General features: G+C 40.7%; 1 protein-coding gene across 13 annotated transcripts in view; it reads right to left on the reverse strand.

The window, feature by feature from the left end:
• The window catches only part of STARD9 (StAR related lipid transfer domain containing 9), a 106,839-nt gene extending 89,679 nt beyond the window's left edge, over positions 1-17,160 (reverse strand). For 5 of the 13 annotated variants that reach the window (XM_083837513.1, XM_083837514.1, XM_083837516.1 and 2 more), the window contains exons 1-3: positions 12,214-12,238; positions 12,030-12,093; positions 2,342-2,411 (exon numbers count right to left, since the gene is read on the reverse strand). In XM_083837513.1, coding sequence (XP_083693639.1) covers positions 2,342-2,411; positions 12,030-12,093; positions 12,214-12,223 — 144 coding nt within the window. In that variant the 5' untranslated portion in view covers positions 12,224-12,238. Of the gene's footprint in view, positions 1-857; positions 2,244-2,341; positions 2,412-5,271; positions 5,423-11,577; positions 11,966-12,029; positions 12,094-12,213; positions 12,239-12,323; positions 12,396-12,439; positions 12,503-12,533; positions 12,685-17,028 lie in introns of those variants that run through there. The other 8 variants (XM_083837525.1, XM_083837519.1, XM_083837521.1 and 5 more) reach the window with 8 other exon arrangements.
• Positions 17,161-19,201: the final 2,041 nt, after the last annotated feature.

Below are 19,201 nucleotides of genomic sequence, written 5' to 3' on the forward strand. Positions count from 1 at the left end.
AGTAAGGCACAAAGTGAAAAGAAAAAAAACTTTTTCACTCTGTATTTAAAAACACAGGCCTATTCCTATTACCCCTTTGCTTTGTTGTGTCGGCAAGCTAATACATCTTTTGGTGTAACTGCACGCTGCAGTGGCTAACGGTAATGAGAGTGAAGCCTTTCCAAGCAGAGCAGTCAGAAATAGTGACTGAAATATTGAAAATTAATCTACAGGCCCCTCTGACAATTTTGCACGTGTTTTTTTTTTATTAAACCAAGAAAAAGCAAAATATAAGAGAAGTAATTTAAAGTTATCTTCGAATTAAAGGAATTTCATCAAGTGGCATTTTATTTCAAACACCACTTGATTCTGAAGTTGTTACATTGATACAAGTACACCCAAAATTTCCTTTAGCCAGACCTAACAAATTTATGAACCTATTGATCATCTACAGCGATGTTTCCACCATGTTGTGATTCAGAGGTCTTTTTATGCAGTTACCTTTTATTTCCTTAGATTTTCTGTAGAAATATACAAAGATAGCTTGCAGCACTGCCTTCATATGGCAGCATGTAAAAAAAAGCAAACAAAACCAAACCAAAACAGCCCAAGACAAAAAAAATACCCCTTCACCTCAGGAAAATACCCTCCTGCCTTACAGAAGCAGACCTGCCTGTACCTTGTGAACCCTGGGATCTTTACTGACTTGCAGGGTTTTCTTTTGTTTTGAACTAAAACCACCATGTACCCCAAATACAACATCAATATTAGTATATAAATATTAGTTTATGCACTAGGGTAAACTAACTTGGCTTTATTAAGGGCTGTCTAAATTAAGTTTACACAGAAAACAAACTCACTCCCTTTATGAAACTCACCAACTATGAAACATCATGAGAGAAATGTTCACGATCTGGCTCTTGCATCTCCAAACAACCCTACCTGGCCTGCGGAGCCTGCTTTATCTTCCTAGCACCCCAAGGCAGCCCACAGCTCCTCTTTAAAAAATAAAATTATAACCCACTAGGTCTCACAGGGCCCAGCTGGGCCCAATTACCCAGCTGCAGGACTGAGGCCTCCACCTGCCTGCAGGGGCCCTCCCAGCTGAGGCCTGCAGCATTGCCATGGCAACCTAGGCCTTCCCAAAGAAAATAAGGGACAGCTTACAGCTGGAGAGCAAGTGTCTCTTGGAGAGCTTTATCGCACGTACAAGGAATTAGGGAAAGGTCTTTCATGAAGTAGTGTGTCTCAGACTCTGCAAATACGGACTTGCAAAAAGCAATCTTTCACACCTGACCAGTAGGGAAGAAATGATTACGCACTACTTTTAGCTCTGTTTTCAGAGAAAGTGTTGTCCTACTAACAGGAACTCAGTCAGCCTAAGTGCCATAATTCTGACGGTGAAGTAGCAAACTCTCAAAGCACCAGTGCCTCAACACCAGTACCAATAAACAAATGAAGTATATAGATCAGCAACACTTCACATCCATAAGACCTTGTATATCACTAATGCTTTTCCTTCTTCTGTCTTTAAAAAACACGATCACCCACTGTGAATACCACAAAATCCCCATGGAAAAAAAGTAGAGTCCAAAACCATTTGTTCTATTTTTGCCCAAGTTTCTATCAAAACCTTATGTATTTCTCGAGTCAGCCTTCTAGAATAACTGGGTTGCTTGCAGATATAAAGAAATGCAAAATGCATCCATCTTTTAGAATTTCCACTGTCACCTCAGTAATTTCATCTATTTGCCTTTCAAGCAGACAGAAGTTTAACAACACAAAATAGCTTGGTTCCCATTAATTCAGTGAAGGAGCATGGCAGCTTTAAGTATAAGTAGTAGTATCTTTAAGTACAGGAGTCTAAAACATAGGGTTGATTCCCATGCGTGTAAACTCCAATGCTCTCAGTGGAAGACAGCTACATTAAATTGATTCTTATAGCTCTTGGTCTTTTACCAAGGCATGAAGCATAGCAGAACATTTTGCTCTATTTCATGCAAGTCAGTTACACTCTTAGTGTAAATATGAGAGGAGGAGAGAAACGTGGAAAGAAATCACCCAGATGTTAGTTACAGTAAGATAAGTGCAAAATCCCAAACAATTTATTAACAGCTTTGAATAACGGCATGCAGCCAGAGCACAGAAGCTTTAATAAAAACAAAATACAGATAACAGTTAGATGCTACATTCCCTGTCTACAAACAAAAGAAAGTAAAAACAACTTTCAATGCAAATCAAGAGCTGTGCCAGTTTAAATGTCTCCCTTAGTATTTCTTTTAAAGTGATCCAACAGCCAACCACAGAAAAGCATCACATCAGAATCATTACACTGAGAGACAGAAGAAAACAGAAAGCATACCTTTATATTTCTTACTGTTGCTACTTTGTCATCAACTTCTACAATCACTCTTCCTCCTTCCGCACTCTCCCTGGAAACAAAACACATTGAAAAATTCATTTAAAATATGAAGACACAGAAAGATGCATTTCAAATTCATAAACCCCAGATACATGCATTTACTTGAAAGACCTTCAAACCAGATATAAAACAGTGTATAAGACAGTATAACAGGAAGTATCATTCACGGATCTGTAGACAGGTATCATAACAGCAAGAGGGGAAAAAACACAGCACTGTGGTCAAACAGTTTCAAAGCGCTTGTCCTCAAAAATAGAATAAAACAGAATTGTATTTCAAATTAAGAGTTGTTATTCTAAATTATATTTATAAGGAAAAACAATGTATACTTAAAGGAAATGTAATTTCACTTTTTAAAAACTGCACTGGCATTGTTACTATGAAGTAGAGCGCAGCCCTTGTAGACTGGCAACGTTTTGTAGAGTACGGATCCACATCACAGACCCACAAGCCAGAAGCTTTCATTAAGTAACACTAATTTTTACCACATAATCCAAATTGTTTGCTGTAGTCCTCAAACAAGTTACCTTTAGCAAAACAAAACTGTCCTGAAACGTAAACATACAGGATTGTTCCACAAGTGCAAAGGACTATGTACTCATGTATATACTTGCATAAAATTCCCACTGAACACAGCTATGACTAGAATCTACCACATACAACTTCTGCTTCCAACGATGAGTTCTACTAAAAAAAAAAAAAAAAGGATGTGGAAAGAATGAAAAAATAGCATGTGTACAAATCAAAAAACTTTATCAGCCAACACCATGATAGATACTTCAAGTTAAGCATGCTCTTATTTATAGGAGCATTGAGTCTTGTCCCCCTCAACAACTAGCATGGATTGTTTTTATACATAGTAAGAGAGAAATGAAGAAGAAGAGGTTATCAGTCTGCTTATCTGACAGCAGAAAATAAATACACACTTCAATGCTAAGAACAGGGGAAAGATGTTTTACCTGTCGTATTCCTTCTATAGTGCAATTCCTTTGCACTCTGATATTGAAACAGTTCTGACAAACCTTGTAAGCTGCAACTTTATCAGAATGTTTGTTCTGATGAAGCCTAATGCCTTGGCAGAGCTGGAATAAAACTCAATTAGAAATAAAATCAATTTCATCCCCAGTGCAGTTTTATCACGCTTTGTTTAAAAGTAAGCTGAAGGGACAGACAGCATCAGCAGTGATAAGCTGTATACATATCACTTGATAAACAGCTGGTTTGGTATCATCTAGTCAGTTAGAAACCAAATAAATAGAGTTAGAAAATTCAAACCTGATTGACCACCACTCATTTGCGGCCCCAAATCTCTCTTTTAACAGATTTCCTTACATTTGTATGAATAGTACATACTGTCTGACCAAGTGCAAGCTCCTTTCATTGACAGCTAACTTTCAGACAGTACCTAGCACACTACAGCCTGCCTTTGGAGTCTCACTGTTTACCCCCATTCAAAACAACATTCAAAATGAACCCTTAGGACACCACTTTTACTTTTTCTATCAACTCTTCCACAGAGATGATCGCTGTAGAATTTGAGAGCTTTATAAGCATGAAGAAGATTTATATACGTTTCTGAGCATACACTGTACCCATTTTACAGCTAGAAAATTGTTTTACCTTAGTGTCTCTGTGCCTCGCTTTACTAATTTTGAGTGTTGAGACACACAGAACTTTGTAGCTTTTGTAATATGAACTTTTGCAAAGCACTTGACACAGAAAATACACACATGGTTCAAGCACAGCTCCCTTAGGTTTCAGTCAAGCTGTGAGCGTTGAGTACTTCAACAACCACCAGAACCCCCTTTTAGATCCCAGGAGAAAGAGAAATGCTCCTGGGATTTGCCTTGCATACAGCTGGATACCCAGCAGCGGCACTAGAAGGTTCCCTAAAGAACAAATGAAGAATGAGAAGTACTTAAGGATGGAGGTTCGGGTTTCTAAGGTAGAAATCTGCAGATGCATTTAATCTGTATGCATGCAATTTCCTAGGTATTTTGAAAAGCAAGTGTTTTCCAGAAAAGTAAGTTTGGGGATTTCCATACCCATACATAAACCTCTGCCAGCTGAGCCAAAGGACAAAACTTACAGTTATCGTCTACAGCAGAGCAAATCTAAGAGGAAATGGGACATTCTGGCTGAGAATTCCACCACAATTTAAGAACAGCACACGAAAGACAAAACTGGAGGGATCATATAGGAGGGAGCTTGTTTCAGTTACATATACCTCCTTCTCCACTGCCCCAGCATAATCTTGGCTTTATCCTGCTTCCTAATCCCATGTCCACTCTCTATTTTTCAGTCCTACTGTTACTCCTCCAGCCTTATCACCTCAGTTAAAGTTCAGGGAGTTCCTATTCCTCCCCAGTTTTAAATAATTGGAAAATTCAAATAAAAGGCCACTCTAAGTTGCTTTTAAATATTTTAAAACCTAATTTCCCCTCATCTTCTGTAGCAGCTGAACTGCTCTGGATGAAATTTAAAAATAGGTAGCCTGAGGCAGGTGTTCGTGCATAGAATAATTTCAGTACCTTCCAATAGCTTTAAATGCCAGGGTATTCTCATTACATATATAAGGCAACCTCAACAACAAGCAGCGCTCCCAGCCCCACCAACAGTAACTACACAACTCACTGCCTGCAGCCCACATCTGCTATACAAACCCTACGAACAAGTGACTTTACACAATGGGTTCTAATGACTACTGTACTCCCAGACCAAAGTAATTACTGAAGACTCAAGCTAAAGAAGAAATTCCAAATGCAAGACTCTCAAGGTATGAAAATTATTCACACATAAATCAATACGCTCATATTTATAAGCTTACAAAAACAATACAATACAAACTGAAAATAAAATTACCACATCACCTTACACTTCAGTGTTATGATGATATCTCTTCACAGAAAAAAAAACTTTATGTAGCAATCAAGTAGCTTTGTTCAAGTTTCACATAACAAGAAAGCCTTCGGCAAACATAAACAGAACAATGTCTCCCCTTGCTCTGGGCACAGGTTCACAGCCTACTTTATCTGTCTCAGCTGCAGGCTGTTGTTGCAAAGGGCAATTTGTCTTCTCTCCAAAGCTTCCCATGTGTTCTCACTTCATTTCTTGTATCTGATCTATGAATCACACCCCTGTGCAATGACTCAAATCAGCTGTGATCAGAAAACAAACACAGCAAAATAAATAAACAGTGTGCCCCAGGCCAGCAAGCTATTTCAGAAGACTGGACGCAGTGGTAACACATTTGGTAAAGACAAAGCAAGAGAAAGGGCGTGACCATGCAGTGGTAGAAACGGAGACTCCCTTCTGCAGCAATTTACAGCTTGAGAGCATTGAGCATACAACAAACCTGGACCTGTAGCTGTCCCCAGTTCTACAAACTTTTCATTCAACCTCTGTGTAAAGATATGTTTATTCATACCTCATTTAGGTACAAACCTGGGCTTCCCTTCCCAAACTTTGGTTAATATGTGAAGTCCAACAGGTAAAGCACACTTTCAGCTGTTGTAGATGTTCTGACCTTAACTCCAGATAATACAAAAAATGTATTTACCCATACAACCTTACATATGTGTACCACAGTGTGCATTTTACCAATAAAACAATCTTTCATCCTTAAGAATGGATGCTCTGCTCCACAGGTATGAAAGTACCAATAAAATCAACCCCAAAGTACACTTCTCTTGTAATATGTTTGACTCCCACTGCTCAGAAGTCACAGCAATCTTAACATTCAGCTTCCCTATCCTCCCTTCTCTCTCTTTTTGAAAAATTGATGCTGTGTGTGGGAAATGCTTCTCCTTCTAGATTACTTTACTTAGTACAGACAACTTGTTCTCACGCAGAGTGGCAGAAAGACCATTTCATGGTATGTGAGCCCAGTCAAATCCTGGATCTTCCCAGACACTAAGTTTTAGCAAAACGCAAACCCAGTGATAGAACAGTGACAAAACTACAAAATGCAGCAGCAGGGCTGTAACAGGGAGCTACAACAGAGACCCGATGGAAGCAAATTGCTGTGGCAATCCAGCCAAAAAACACGGGAAGCTCAATGGAAAATCTCCTCTAACAGTTGCTGGTCCAATGACAAATCATTGTTGCAGCCCACATGTAAAGCTAATGCAATCCCAGAGGGACAGCAGACACTCTGCAAGACCTGGAAGAACGAGCCAGCAGAAAAGAATCAAGGATCAAGACCCCTGAGAGGAACGTTGCCACATCTTGCTGGATCTCACTGAAACTAGGTCAGATGCAGTGTGCAAGTAGGTATACAGAGCTGGAGGAAGCAGTGGGTGGGAAGAAGAAGGGCAATTGCTCAGGCTTTATAAAATTTGCCTCCATCCTCGCACATAACAGTCCTTAAACAAAGGACTAACATCTAAGGAATAACAGCTCCTTAAAGAACAAAGGAACTGACTTTTGAAAGTTGCCTGTTTAAAAACATGTTCATACAGTAAACCAAAAATACTGGAATCATTCGCAGTAATCATGCCATACAACGAAACAGCTTCTACAAATACTGACCGCCTACTACTCAAAGTAATTAAAAATACTAAAGCCAAAATATACCACTCAAATACGAGAAACCCTTGATAATTTGAGAAAGAATAGAGTATGTGTTTACTCATAAAAATTTTGAAAATAATCATGCAAAGTAATTGCTGCATGCATTTTATGCCTTTCCTGCCAATTCCCATCACCCAAGCTAACTCGAAAACCAATCTCAGCCTATACTGAGACAGAGGTGGTAGTGCCAGCTCGAAAGCAGTACAGCAACCATCAGTCTGCCCCCTCTGGCAGAGATTATTGCTGGCATGGGCAATCCCATTGGTTCTGTTTTTTTGGAACAATTCACTTAAATACTGTTTTCTAGACTTTTATTGAAATAGCAGCTTTGCACAGCCCTCTGTGACAGAGAGCGTTTTCACACACTGCCTAAAAACACAACCAAAAGCACTCCCGTAGCGTGCTTGGCACAATGCAGGCCAGCAGACACCGCTGCTATCTCTGGGACTGTCGCTTCTCAGTGCGTGATCCATTGCCATGGAAGTCTCTAAGTATGGTACAGCATTTACCAAACTACCTCCACCTCTACCTGGGACATTTTGTGTTGTCCAGTGCCACCCCCTGCAATCACCACACCAGGAGCTGCAGTATAATCCCGTGGCAAATCTAACCCAAGCTTTTTCTTGGTTATAAAGTCTGAAGGTCTGTATAGGAAAGACTTCAGGGGGTATTCAGGTTTAACCTTCCATTACTAGTATATTGTACAGTGCCTCTGCCTCCTCTTTATTGGTGGCCTTGGCAAAGGTATTGTTGAGAAACTGCTGACTTTGCACCTCCTGAGTGACTGACCTTTGCCATGGAAACTAAGAAACAAACAATAGGACATATTTTCTAAATTATGCTAGTCTTCAGAGAGAAAAGACACCTTAGACAAAACAGATTGAGGACACGCCTGCTTGGAGGATGCAATGAGAAGAGTACTAAGAGTCTCTGCTGCTCCATCAGAAGTTGTAGAGAAGAATGTCAAAGCCTTCAGCCACTGGAGCTTCTGCACTCTCCTGACAAGCTGAGGTACCTGCAACCACAACTTTCGCAAACACAGCATCCCTCCATGACACCAACATAATCTGTATCCGTAGCCCTGCTGCTGAAACATGGGAAAGTCGCAAGCTGCGAACAGTCTGAACACATTCCCTTTGGCTAATGCAGGATTTGTTTTTATTTTTGAAGTATCAGCATACAAGATAATTTACCTAAAACTCATTGCCAGTGTTTTTCATTATGTACAGCTGCCCAATACCACTTTGGATATTTCTTTTTAAGTCCTAATTGTTTTACTGGGTCTTGCAAAAGAGGAGCGCACACCCAGTCAGCAATCTTCCTACCAAATTGAGAACAGATGTTCATAAATAATTTAAAAATCCATATTGAAGCCAAGTACACAAAGTTCACTAAGACAGCCCACTGCTGTAACAGACATGTTGCTCAAGTTCTTTCAAGGCTACTCCTGGCTGTATAAAGCTTCCACTGGCTCTGGCAACAGCTGACACAATCTGATGGTCAAAAAAAAAAAAAAAAAATCACCTTTCCTAGTGACCACCACCATCCTAGTGTGGTTACCTCCTGTTCTTCTTTGCAAATATTATACAGCAACAAAAACGAGAATATTTGATGCAGAGATAAACACAAGACATCAGCAGTGCTCTGTAGGGATACAGGCCTGCTCAAACAGTTGACATTTTCTAGATCACACTCAGGCTTTTGCTATGCATCTTGATGAGCTCAGAAAGGAAGCACAGGATGGCCTCCTATGGTGTCCCTGTCTGCACCATCTTGCTCTAGCAGTAGAAGGCTTCAAAGAGTGTCAGGCATCTTCCTTGAGCAATCCAAGTCAGAAATGCTCCTAACGATCCACCAGTGCTTTGAAGAGCCTTGTATGAAAGAAAGCAGCGTTATTCCAGAGGCACTGAAGGGAGGAGGGAAGAGGAGAAGAAAAATTCCTCTCTTCTGTCATACCATCAGCATTTAAGAAGCATGAAATAAGGACAATTTAAGCAACGTTGCAGACCAGTTCCATCCAAAGGACATATTTCTCCACCCTTGATTTCCCAGCCGTTTACTGAGTAATAGGACAGTACAATTAAAGAACTTATACAACAAAGAAATCCTGTGCAAATGCCATGTGATTTCCATGCAAATCAGAATTTGGATACACTGGTCAGTCTTCATTCCACTGGGACAGAACCTCCATCTGTGATCACAGTTAAATAAATGAGTTTCACTGAATGCTGAATGCACTCTCATCCCTCTTGCTTAGTTCTCTCTCCCATTGCACCACAATCAGCTCCTACAGTGAACCCTCACCTTCTAAAAAACAAAGGTGCAAAACTGTCTTTTTTCAAAATCTATATCTGAAAACTGCAGAAGGAAAGCTGGCAGGAAAAGTTTAAGAGAGTAGGAAAAAAGAGTAAAGAAAAGGAAATTGGGGAAGCCCTACCCAAAGTTTGCATAAATTCCCTGTGCACAGTGCTAGTATCTCACCATGTACTGCACACAGGTCCCACAAGACCAGCTTCCAGCCTCTGCACCATGCCCCTGGGGAGGTGTACAGCTATCTCCACACATACAGTTGCATCATCATACATAAACACAATTTTTCTCAGACAGAATACGTGGTCTTAGAGAACAAAACTGTCCAGCACAGAGATGGTTTTACAGGTTATTTAATTACAATTTTCCCGATTTTTGCCCTACGTTTTGTCCTACTTTTCTCATTAAAAAAAATCTGATCCCTGCTCCAAAACATTCTGATGTTTGTAAAATATTTCTAGGACTCGGGAGGAAGTGTTTTATGAAAACACAAAGCGTCAGTTAGAAGGGTTTCAAAAGGCTGCAGCAGTGTTGTTGTTGCAGCTGCATTTGCACAGGCAACACGTGAGAGAAGAGAAGACCATCAGCCTCTTACTTTAGAGAGCACACTGCCAGAAGTTAGCGCCTTGTGCTCCTCCCAGCTTACATCAGTACAGGCACAGCATTGTCGCACATCATTACAGAAGCATCATCTTCCGTGGAATGGGTTTTGTTGGCCTTGAAGCATTCGGTCACTCAGGACATGCAGAGTTCTACCCTTTTAAGAAGCTAGAAAGTCTGCCCTTTAAAAATAAGATAGAAAACTTGCTCTGTGCGACTGCAAGAAGAATACATCTGGGAGAGGTTGCTGATGCAGTACCCTTATAAAAACCACAGATGTGGCTTATGAAAGCCACCTGACAGTGCCAAGTATAGACACTAAGAGAAAAGAGCAGCCACCTCAAGTAGAGTTTACATGAAACTTTAAATAATAGACTGGGCAAAGGAAGATAACTAACTAGAGAGAGAGGAAAAGATGTCAAGATAACCTTAACAATAGACTAGTCTACAAAACAGGATACACAAACATTAAAATACATTTCTTTGGGAGAGGGACCTACTTTATAAATACGAAATTTGAACCTCAACTTTTCTTTCAAAAATCCCAGCTCTTATGTGGAAAAAAAGCTTGAAATCATGAACAATGCATAACCAATGGAGTTTGTGCAGATTTTCAGATGCAACTCTTAGAGGCCTGAAACAGTTCTTTTTCACCATCAGGTACCAGGCCCAAACCCCACAGCTTTTGAGAGCGCTCAACTACAACCGCCTGAAAAGAGGAATTGTTAAGTAACAGGACACAGAGGAACAATACTCATTTAACCATCATAGAAGATAAAAATAGCCTGCCATTTGTCTGGGTGTGAGAGGATTAATCACCAAAGTAGCAAAGAAAATATAAATTATAATAGCTGATTGAGAAGGGTAAGGAGATACAGTCAGAGTAGAAAACACATTTCACTACACTGTGTTCAATGGCCTGCCTTACTCTAAATTTTGTTATAGCATGAGAAGTATCTAGCAGTACTAAACAAGCTAAAAGGTGTTTTCTACTCTTGCCTGTTACCTGGTGTTTCCTATATTTATACCTTTTCTTCTCACTGAGACATTCCAGTCCCTTCGAAATCTAGAACAGTTTTGCCATTTTCTTGAAAGGATGCAGTATTTTGCCTTACATTTCAAAATCACATCCATATGAAAAATATGTTGAATAATAAAACTAAATTATAATCCATCCATCTTCCAGAGAAATTATCACTATTTTTTTGTGCTAATGTAAAATATACCTACTTCTAGGCAAGTTATTTCCATGAACATCCATAAAGCAGATAATAGAGATAATGGCAATGTTCCATTAACAGAGAGCTGATTTATCCAACATACACTTGGGTCTCAGAGTAAAGTTTAAGTCAGCTAGAGAAAAGCATCAAAAAGAAGAAAAAAATGCTCACATCAACGTTTATAAGGAAAGCAAATGCTCTCTTCTTACTAACTCTGATTTTTCAAGTTAAACACAAACAAAATCTTCTTAAACACTATTTAATAGGTAGAGAAAAGCTAGCTGAAGCAGAAGTTGAAATTGTAAACAAAAATAAACTATAAATATTAATGATGCCAGCACCTTGTGTCATTACACTACTTCAGATGTATTTGATGCAAATGTGTATCACAACATACTGAATAAACTAGGGTAATGCCATTTTTTTTTTTTAAATACAATTTGTAAAGTTTTTGAAATAATAACCTAAACTTACCTGGCTATGTTTTTCTCAGAATACATTTTTCTCAACAATGGTCCTTTTAAGGAGTTTTAAGATGGAGATACAAGAACCAGACCATGGTTGCTTCAAAACATGCTTGAAAAGGACAACAGCAAGCAACCAGTGAAGAATATATGTTGTAAAGGGAACATGCTTGTATAACCAGGACAATCACATTCATTTTGATGGCGTAGGAGGGAGACCAACAATAGCCTCCAATCTGTTATTGCTTTAGTTTTATTTTGACACAACATTTAACATCTGTTATGCATACGATGAAACGAAAGTTTTTTACCAAAGTTGCTGTAAGTTACCACTCTTGTCAAGAGCAGGCAAGATTGCTGTATCTAAGTTCTTATCGTTATGCAGAAACATATAAAACACCTAATATCACAACCTATAAAGCCACAAGTCCTTCTTACAAAATAGTATTTCCTTCTACTTACCACAATGTGCTTAGAAATAACAAATGAGGTGGACCACAGCATAGACTAGTTAAAGAAGCTGATCCTACAGCAGTTTAATAAAGACATAGCATCATTTCAAAATGATCTTTAAAGCAATTCTGCTTTTCCATAAAGTTTTCCTTTTTAATAGAAATTATTTTTAAATATTAACACGATATCACACCAATCAGCATAGCTCTTCTCTCAGCTGTTCACCACAGCTAAACTCAACATACTGCCAGGTTAGCCTGACACACTAAGCTCTTTTCTGGAAATCTTCACACAGAAACTTACCTTACTACCCCAGGCAAAGACCCCCCCAGCCTTGGGCTTGCTCACAGCCACCACCTGTGGTCTTAAGACTTCAAACTTAACTCCTCCTTCCCTATCCCACCCTCAAGCCTCATTACCTGCTGCACCACAGGACAGCCATTAGAGGACTGTACCACAGAGAGCAGCAGCAGCAAGGAAAACTGCTGAGGCTCAGACTGTGATAGTAAGCACCTGCACAGCTGGAAGCTGGGTTCAGCTCTGCCACCTGGGACTACCCAGACATTTCTTGGAAGCTCTCATTTGCCAGTGTGTAGGACAGGCTCCAGAGCTCATCAGGGGACTGGGAAATAAATAGCTGGCCAGGAGGCCTTCAAGTCAGAACCTGGAAACAATGCAAAACAGAAAAAAAATGAAGGACAGCTTTCTGGTTAATTCACCTGCTTAGTGACTCTTTTAGGTGGCATGTCTATGAGGTTCATGGAGGATGGGAGTTCATTTGTGAAGTTAATAAAGATCCCAGAAAGACCCTTTCCAATAAGAACTCCTTGCCAGTCTCTCTTTTTCCAGGCACCAGAGGCAACTGAAAAGAGATTTTCAACAGCAGAAAATACCTTCTGTTTTGCTGTGTCCTGCACAAGGAGCTCCCAAACTTCAGGGCCCAATGAAGTATGTTAAACTCTCAAAAAGTGTCACAGGGAAGCTTGCATGCCCTACTGTCAAACATTTAACTATCAACGCTATCATTTTACAATTCCATTAAATAACCTTGCTGTGAATGATTTTACCCAGGCCACAATCCGTGAAGGAATGCAATGTCTTCTAGTCACTGGTGCATGCTAAGAAGAGAATCCTATAGTAAGGCATGAGGCTTTTCATTGTGGTATAGAGTGCTGTTTTTTAGAAAAAATTCTTTTTTTTCTGATCTTAAAGACTGTGTATATAGCAGTTCCCAAAGTCCACTGTGTAAAGGGAATGCATCCTGCGTATGGATCATGGAGGAAAAGGCTTGAGGCAGCTGTGCTCCATCCCAGTCATAAAATCATAGAATGGTTTGAGTTGGAAGGGACCTTCAAGATCATCTAATTCCAACCCCTGTGCCATGGGCAGGGACACCTCCCACTGGATCAGGTTGCTCAAAGCCCCATCCAACCTGGCCTTGAACACTTCCAGGGACTGGGCATCCACAGCTTCTCTGGGCAACCTGCTCCAGTGCCTCACTACCCTCATAGCAAAGAATTTCTTCCTCATATCTAATCTAGACCTACCCTCTTTTAGTTTAAAGCCATTCCCCCTTGGCCTATTGCTACACTCCCTGACAAAGTGTCCCTACCCAGCTTTTCTGTAGGCCCCTTTTAGGTACTGAAAGGTCTCCCTGGAGCCTTCTCTTCTCCAGGCTGAACAATCCCAAATCCCTCAGCCTCTCTTCATAGGAGAGGTTCTCCAGCCCTCTGATTATCTTTGTGGCCCTCCTCTGGACTCTTTCTAATACATCCATGTCCCTCTTGTGCTGGTCCTGACTATGCGGTCCTGGACACACCACCCGTGTGCAGACACGGCCTCCCCTTTCTCCTCTCATGCACCACGTAGCTGAGGACCACAGAAAGAGAAATCGGCTGTCACAACTAGGTACTGCAACTGGGGCAGGCTACCACAGAGACATGTTTTTAAAGCCAGCAGCACATAAAAACTAGCATTGGTTTCTACTGGCCTACCTAAATAGTCAACAGGCATGCCTAACACTGCGGATGTTCAAAAAGGGGCAAATGCAGTTATGGAGAACAAGTATTCATGTGAACACAATGTAATTTTTTTTGGACTTATAATTGTAAATGTGTAATAAAGATTTTTGGAAGCAATGCCACTCCACGGAACATACTCAAGGGATTTTTCTGACAATGCTTTGATGCCAAAAAATAGCTTAGTCTGTTACAGAATGACTGATGGCATTATGAAGAACATTAGCCACAAGCTATTTAAAGTTCAGTCAAAGGAAAAATTTCTGCACTCTGTACAACTGTATGTGCTTTTTAACCATGGGGGATTATTTGTGCATAGGAGCTGAAGAGCTGGCACAGAGTGTCAAAGAATACATTGTGATGGGTGCTGTACAGGCACAAAACAAAAAGACCACTCTTTGCCTTACGCTAAACAGCAAGTAGCAGATGTGATTAAAATAGTTTATAATAAATAGATACTTTATACAGAAAGTAGGATTTTGTTATGTCCCATATTAAGATATTTTAACTTCCAAATATTCTGTAAACTTCAAGATGCAAAAACAAAGTTTGCCTGCCCATGTAAATTAAATGAAGAAATAAGTACGTAAAGTTTGCATAGTCTAGAAACGACCAACTAACGCTCTGGTGCTAGCGTTTGCTCATAGCTTCTCCATTTTCGGGACTCTTAAAATCAAAGTTTAATCACTGGAACTGCAATTGCACACATTACTGTACTTCAGTTTAAGTCGATTTTTTTTTGCAGGTAGCTTTTCCTTTTGAAGCACCTAGCAGATCCTAGGAGCTCTGGCAACATGGGCACCTGTTAATGGCCATCATGGCGTGCGTGTATATAGAGGGTGAGAGGTGTAAGTGACCACAATATGGAGGTGGTTTAAGAAACTGAAATAGAAAGAGTAGGCCTCTATTCTCACTGAAAGCTTTAAGCTTTGCAGTCTCTATCGAGGTTATGTTAAGTGTTCACATATGTGGTATTTGCCTTGAAGTCATTATGTTCAGGCAATTTTGGTCAAGACCATAAAGCAAGTTCAGAGCATTCACAGACAACATTTGACCACTTCTCCTTCCCCCTTATGAAAAATTAAAAGCCACCATGAATACTTTTGCTGACCTCAGCTGTGGCAACACAATGCAGGGAATAAACAGCAATTGCCTTTGGGGCCAAATATCACAAGACTGGTCTCTGCCTCCCCATCCCATCAGTTATGTTGCCACAGATTGAGCAGGTGGAATTATTTAACAGTCTCTGCCCATTTTATCCCCTGGGTTTCCGTTCTCCCCTTTGTACAAACATTTCCATTTCAGTGCCAGATTCATTTCACCCTTGTGTACCAGGCTGTGTTTCTGTTCCCACCCACCGTCCCAAACTACACCCTCTATCAAACTGCTGGCCCACGCTGACTATGCCAAAGGTTTTACTGTTTGTCACACCCTACCTGTCAGAGTTATAGGCATTATTTAATGCTATAATCACGTATGCACTGTTAGATACTGCCCATCGGGGAAGAAACAATAAGCCAAAAGCGATGCAAAGCCAAATGCTATTGTGGGAGAAACAAATGTAATTGGCTGCACAATGAAATACATCGTCAAGTCAAACTTGGAAGTACTTGCAATCTCCAGAGTAACTCTGCAAGGCTGAAACAAAAGAGTCCTATGGTCTGAACAACTTGATCTCATTACCAAAGTGGCATTTTAATGTTAATACTTCGCATTTGTGTACTGCTTTGTGTACTGCTTTTTATTTCTAGAGAGTATAATGGCAATTTATTTAACCAGTCAGTGCTAGGAATGACTACCAGTACGGAAGTAAATTAGAGAATATCTCCAACATTAAAGCAACACTAAGCAATGAAAGGCTAAACTTTGCTTAATTCCATGCTGCAACTTTTCTTAAAATATGCCACTATCTATGAAAATCTGTTCTATCCACAGCTGTGTTATAGATCAGAATTATATTACCCGAACATCTGTTTTCTTAATGTCATTATGGCTAGAATATTTTTAGATCAGTTGGTTTTGAGCCAAAGGTAAAATTTATTGAAAACCTGTAAATTACTTTCCACCTTTCCCTTTTCTATTATTTAAGACTAGCAGTTTTTTGTTGTTGTTGTTTTGTTTGTATGGTTTTTGTTTGTTTCGTTGGTTGGTTTTTGCTCGGTTGGTTGTTTTTTAGTTTGTTTGGGATTTGTTTTTACATTATTTTACTTTATTCAGCATTCTCTGCTATCTTCCTACAAAAAGTCCACAGGCGAATCATAACCTAAAAGTGCAAAGTGTGCTGCTGTATTGCTGGTTAAGCAACTAGGCAAGTGTGCTGGCTGGGCACCTCTTCCAGAATCATTTTCCCCGCTCCGTGAAAGGGTTATTTATCACACAAGGCAGTGAAGTCAGAAGGCAACGTGGGACTCACACTAACCAGAAGGCAGCCTCCAATCTCTAGGACAGCTCTCTGAGCAGTTCTGCCCGGAGCGCTACAGCATTCCTCTGACAAGAGGCGTAAATTACTAGCCACTAAAATCTGCTTTTCCTTCCTCTTCCTCCCCGAACTTCCACAGCCTGCAGCAGGGTTTCAACCACACGTTAGATCCAGAGCCCACCAGCGCGCTGTGCTGCGGCACCTTCTTGTTTGGGGGAGTTGTCCTCAAGCCATATTGCCTGCCTGCCGCCCTTCCTATTGGAGACGAGCAGCCGGGGAGGGAGCGGAGCAGCGCCGAGCGCCAGTGGCAATGTCCGGCTCTGGAAAATCCAGCAACAACGGAGGGGGAAGAGAAGCCTCCCTCACGCTGGATGACAACTGTCCCATCTGGGGGAGCCCGGGAGGAGGAAAGCCTCGGGGTTCCTAAGCAAGCCTCCCGAGCCACTGGGCGCGCCGGAGGGACGACCGCAGCCCCGCTCCCCCTTCCCCGTCCCGAGCACGGCGCTGCCCGGCCCGGCCCCGCCTCGCACCCCAGCTTGTCACGGAGCGTCCCCGCGGCGCCCCCACGCACCTTTTGCTCAACGGCCGGACCCGCACGGCCACCTTGACGTTGGCCATGGCTCGCCTCAAGCCCGGCCGCCCGCGCCCCGGCCCCGCATCGCGCCCCCCGCTCCGCGCCCCGGGGCGGAGCCGCCCGGCCCCGCCTCGCCTCGCCCCCGGGGCGGGCCCGGCCCGAGCACAGGCCTGGGCCCGCTGCCCTCACACCGCCCTCACCAGATTTGGCGAGCGGAGTGGTGGCAATAGCTAGCCCTCCTGCAGATTTGAAACCTCCAAAGATGAATTTAAAGCAATTTTAGTCTATTGCCTTGACAAAGGTTTTACACTTAATATTAAACCCACCAAAACTTGAATAATTTGCGTTTAGAATATTGTCTCTGTCAAATACCAACATGACTGAGGAGAGGTGAGAGCAAGTAGCATTTGTCAGCCATAAACAGGATACCAGGCCTATTACAGGATTTCTGACTGGCAAAACAAAACAAAAGTTGTTAATTTTATTGCACTTGCTTCTGGTTTGGGTATTTCTAAATACTAGAAATTGGGCTGTATCTGAACACTCAACTACAGTACTTTCACAGCAGATAGGTTCACGTTATAAAGCAATCTATGCTTACATTCCCTTTCAATTACACTATTTATATATACTTTAAGTATAGACATCCCCCTTAGGTGACTTGACTTAAGCTCCAGAAACATGGAATCTAAATGAAAGATACCACAATACAGAAACCTTCCAGAGTGAAGGTATACAATGAATCCTTCAGACTTGCTTTTCCCAATTCATGACCCACCACAGAGATGTTAAAATAAATACTACAAGCTGTGAACCACCGTCTGATTCAATAGATTTAGCCCTTCAGTCATACTAAAGAAAGAATCAGTACGTCAATGACAAATTGCATTCACTAAACCCTACCATTTCCACAGACAAGTCTCCAATACTGGAGTAAAACAAGAAAATATGCTTCGCTCTTTGGATATGGCAAAAGTACAAATTCATCTTCATTTCAAGGAATTATAATGAATAACCTAACTAGAAATGTTCTCATCCTATCTCTCTGAGCCTTAGATTACAATATCTTTAGTTTACCTGACTGACCTAAAGCATCACTGTAAGACAATTTGAGAGAGAGATTAAACCAGCAATATAGACAACGAACCATAATTCCATAAGTCTGGATTCTGTTTCTTCCAGTCTCACAGAATGTAAAAATCACAGCTTCTCTGCAGTTGCATAAAAAGACCATCATTTTCAAAGTATGAAATGAACCATGGGGGACCTCGGGCTCAAATCCCACAATGGGATCCGATTAAAGCTTACAGGACTCAAACTCCAGTTTATATGCTCAGATCCTCCTATCTCTTGACATTCTGCTTGACTTAATCCAAGTAATTTGTCTTTTTAACATTTCTTGGCAGCAGAAGAGAGGAAAATCTGCACAGGAAAATCAGCTGCATTTGTATACTATATTAGAGAATTGTTAAGTTATACTCTTTGACATCATACCCTTTGGAATAATGTAGTCTAAAAAGATTAATAACAGAATTCTTGGAAATTTTCAAATATTTAATACTGAGTAGACCAATTACAAGTAACTCTGAACAGAAGGTGTTCAACATAGAACTAACTATTTTTTCCTTAATTTTACTTTGTTTTGATGCACCTCTCCTAAACTACGGTGAAATTTGTGTGGTATTGAGCCACCTAGTGGTTACTTTCAAAAAAATAAAGGACTCACTTTTAAAAATCGAAATCAAGTTGTAGCTAAGAAGAATTAAGATAACTGAGGATGCAGTAACAGAAGGGAATATATCTGCATGTTTGTTCCACTTCTTCAATATAAAACTGGGTGTTCACACAAGACAACTGTCCTGGTTTATAGATGTCCTGGCAGTGACGTTTTACCAACACATCTTTTCAAGACATAAAAGCTACCGAGACTGTGAATTGGAACAGGCACAGTAGCTAAGTTGTCAGTCATACTTATGGAAAAAATTACATTCTAAGGAGATCACTGAATACAGGGCAAGCAATAGAAGAGGAGAGACTGAAGAATGTATTTATCACTATCATAGAAACATGGGTTACAAATTTGTAGAACTGCTAAACATCACCAAGTCCATTCCCTGCTTTCCCAATCAACCGTGTCATAGCTGTAATAAATTGTAACCTAAAACTAATA

Source organism: Anser anser, assembly GCF_964211835.1.
Source record: "Anser anser genome assembly, chromosome: 5".
In the NCBI taxonomy this organism is placed as follows: domain Eukaryota; kingdom Metazoa; phylum Chordata; class Aves; order Anseriformes; family Anatidae; genus Anser; species Anser anser.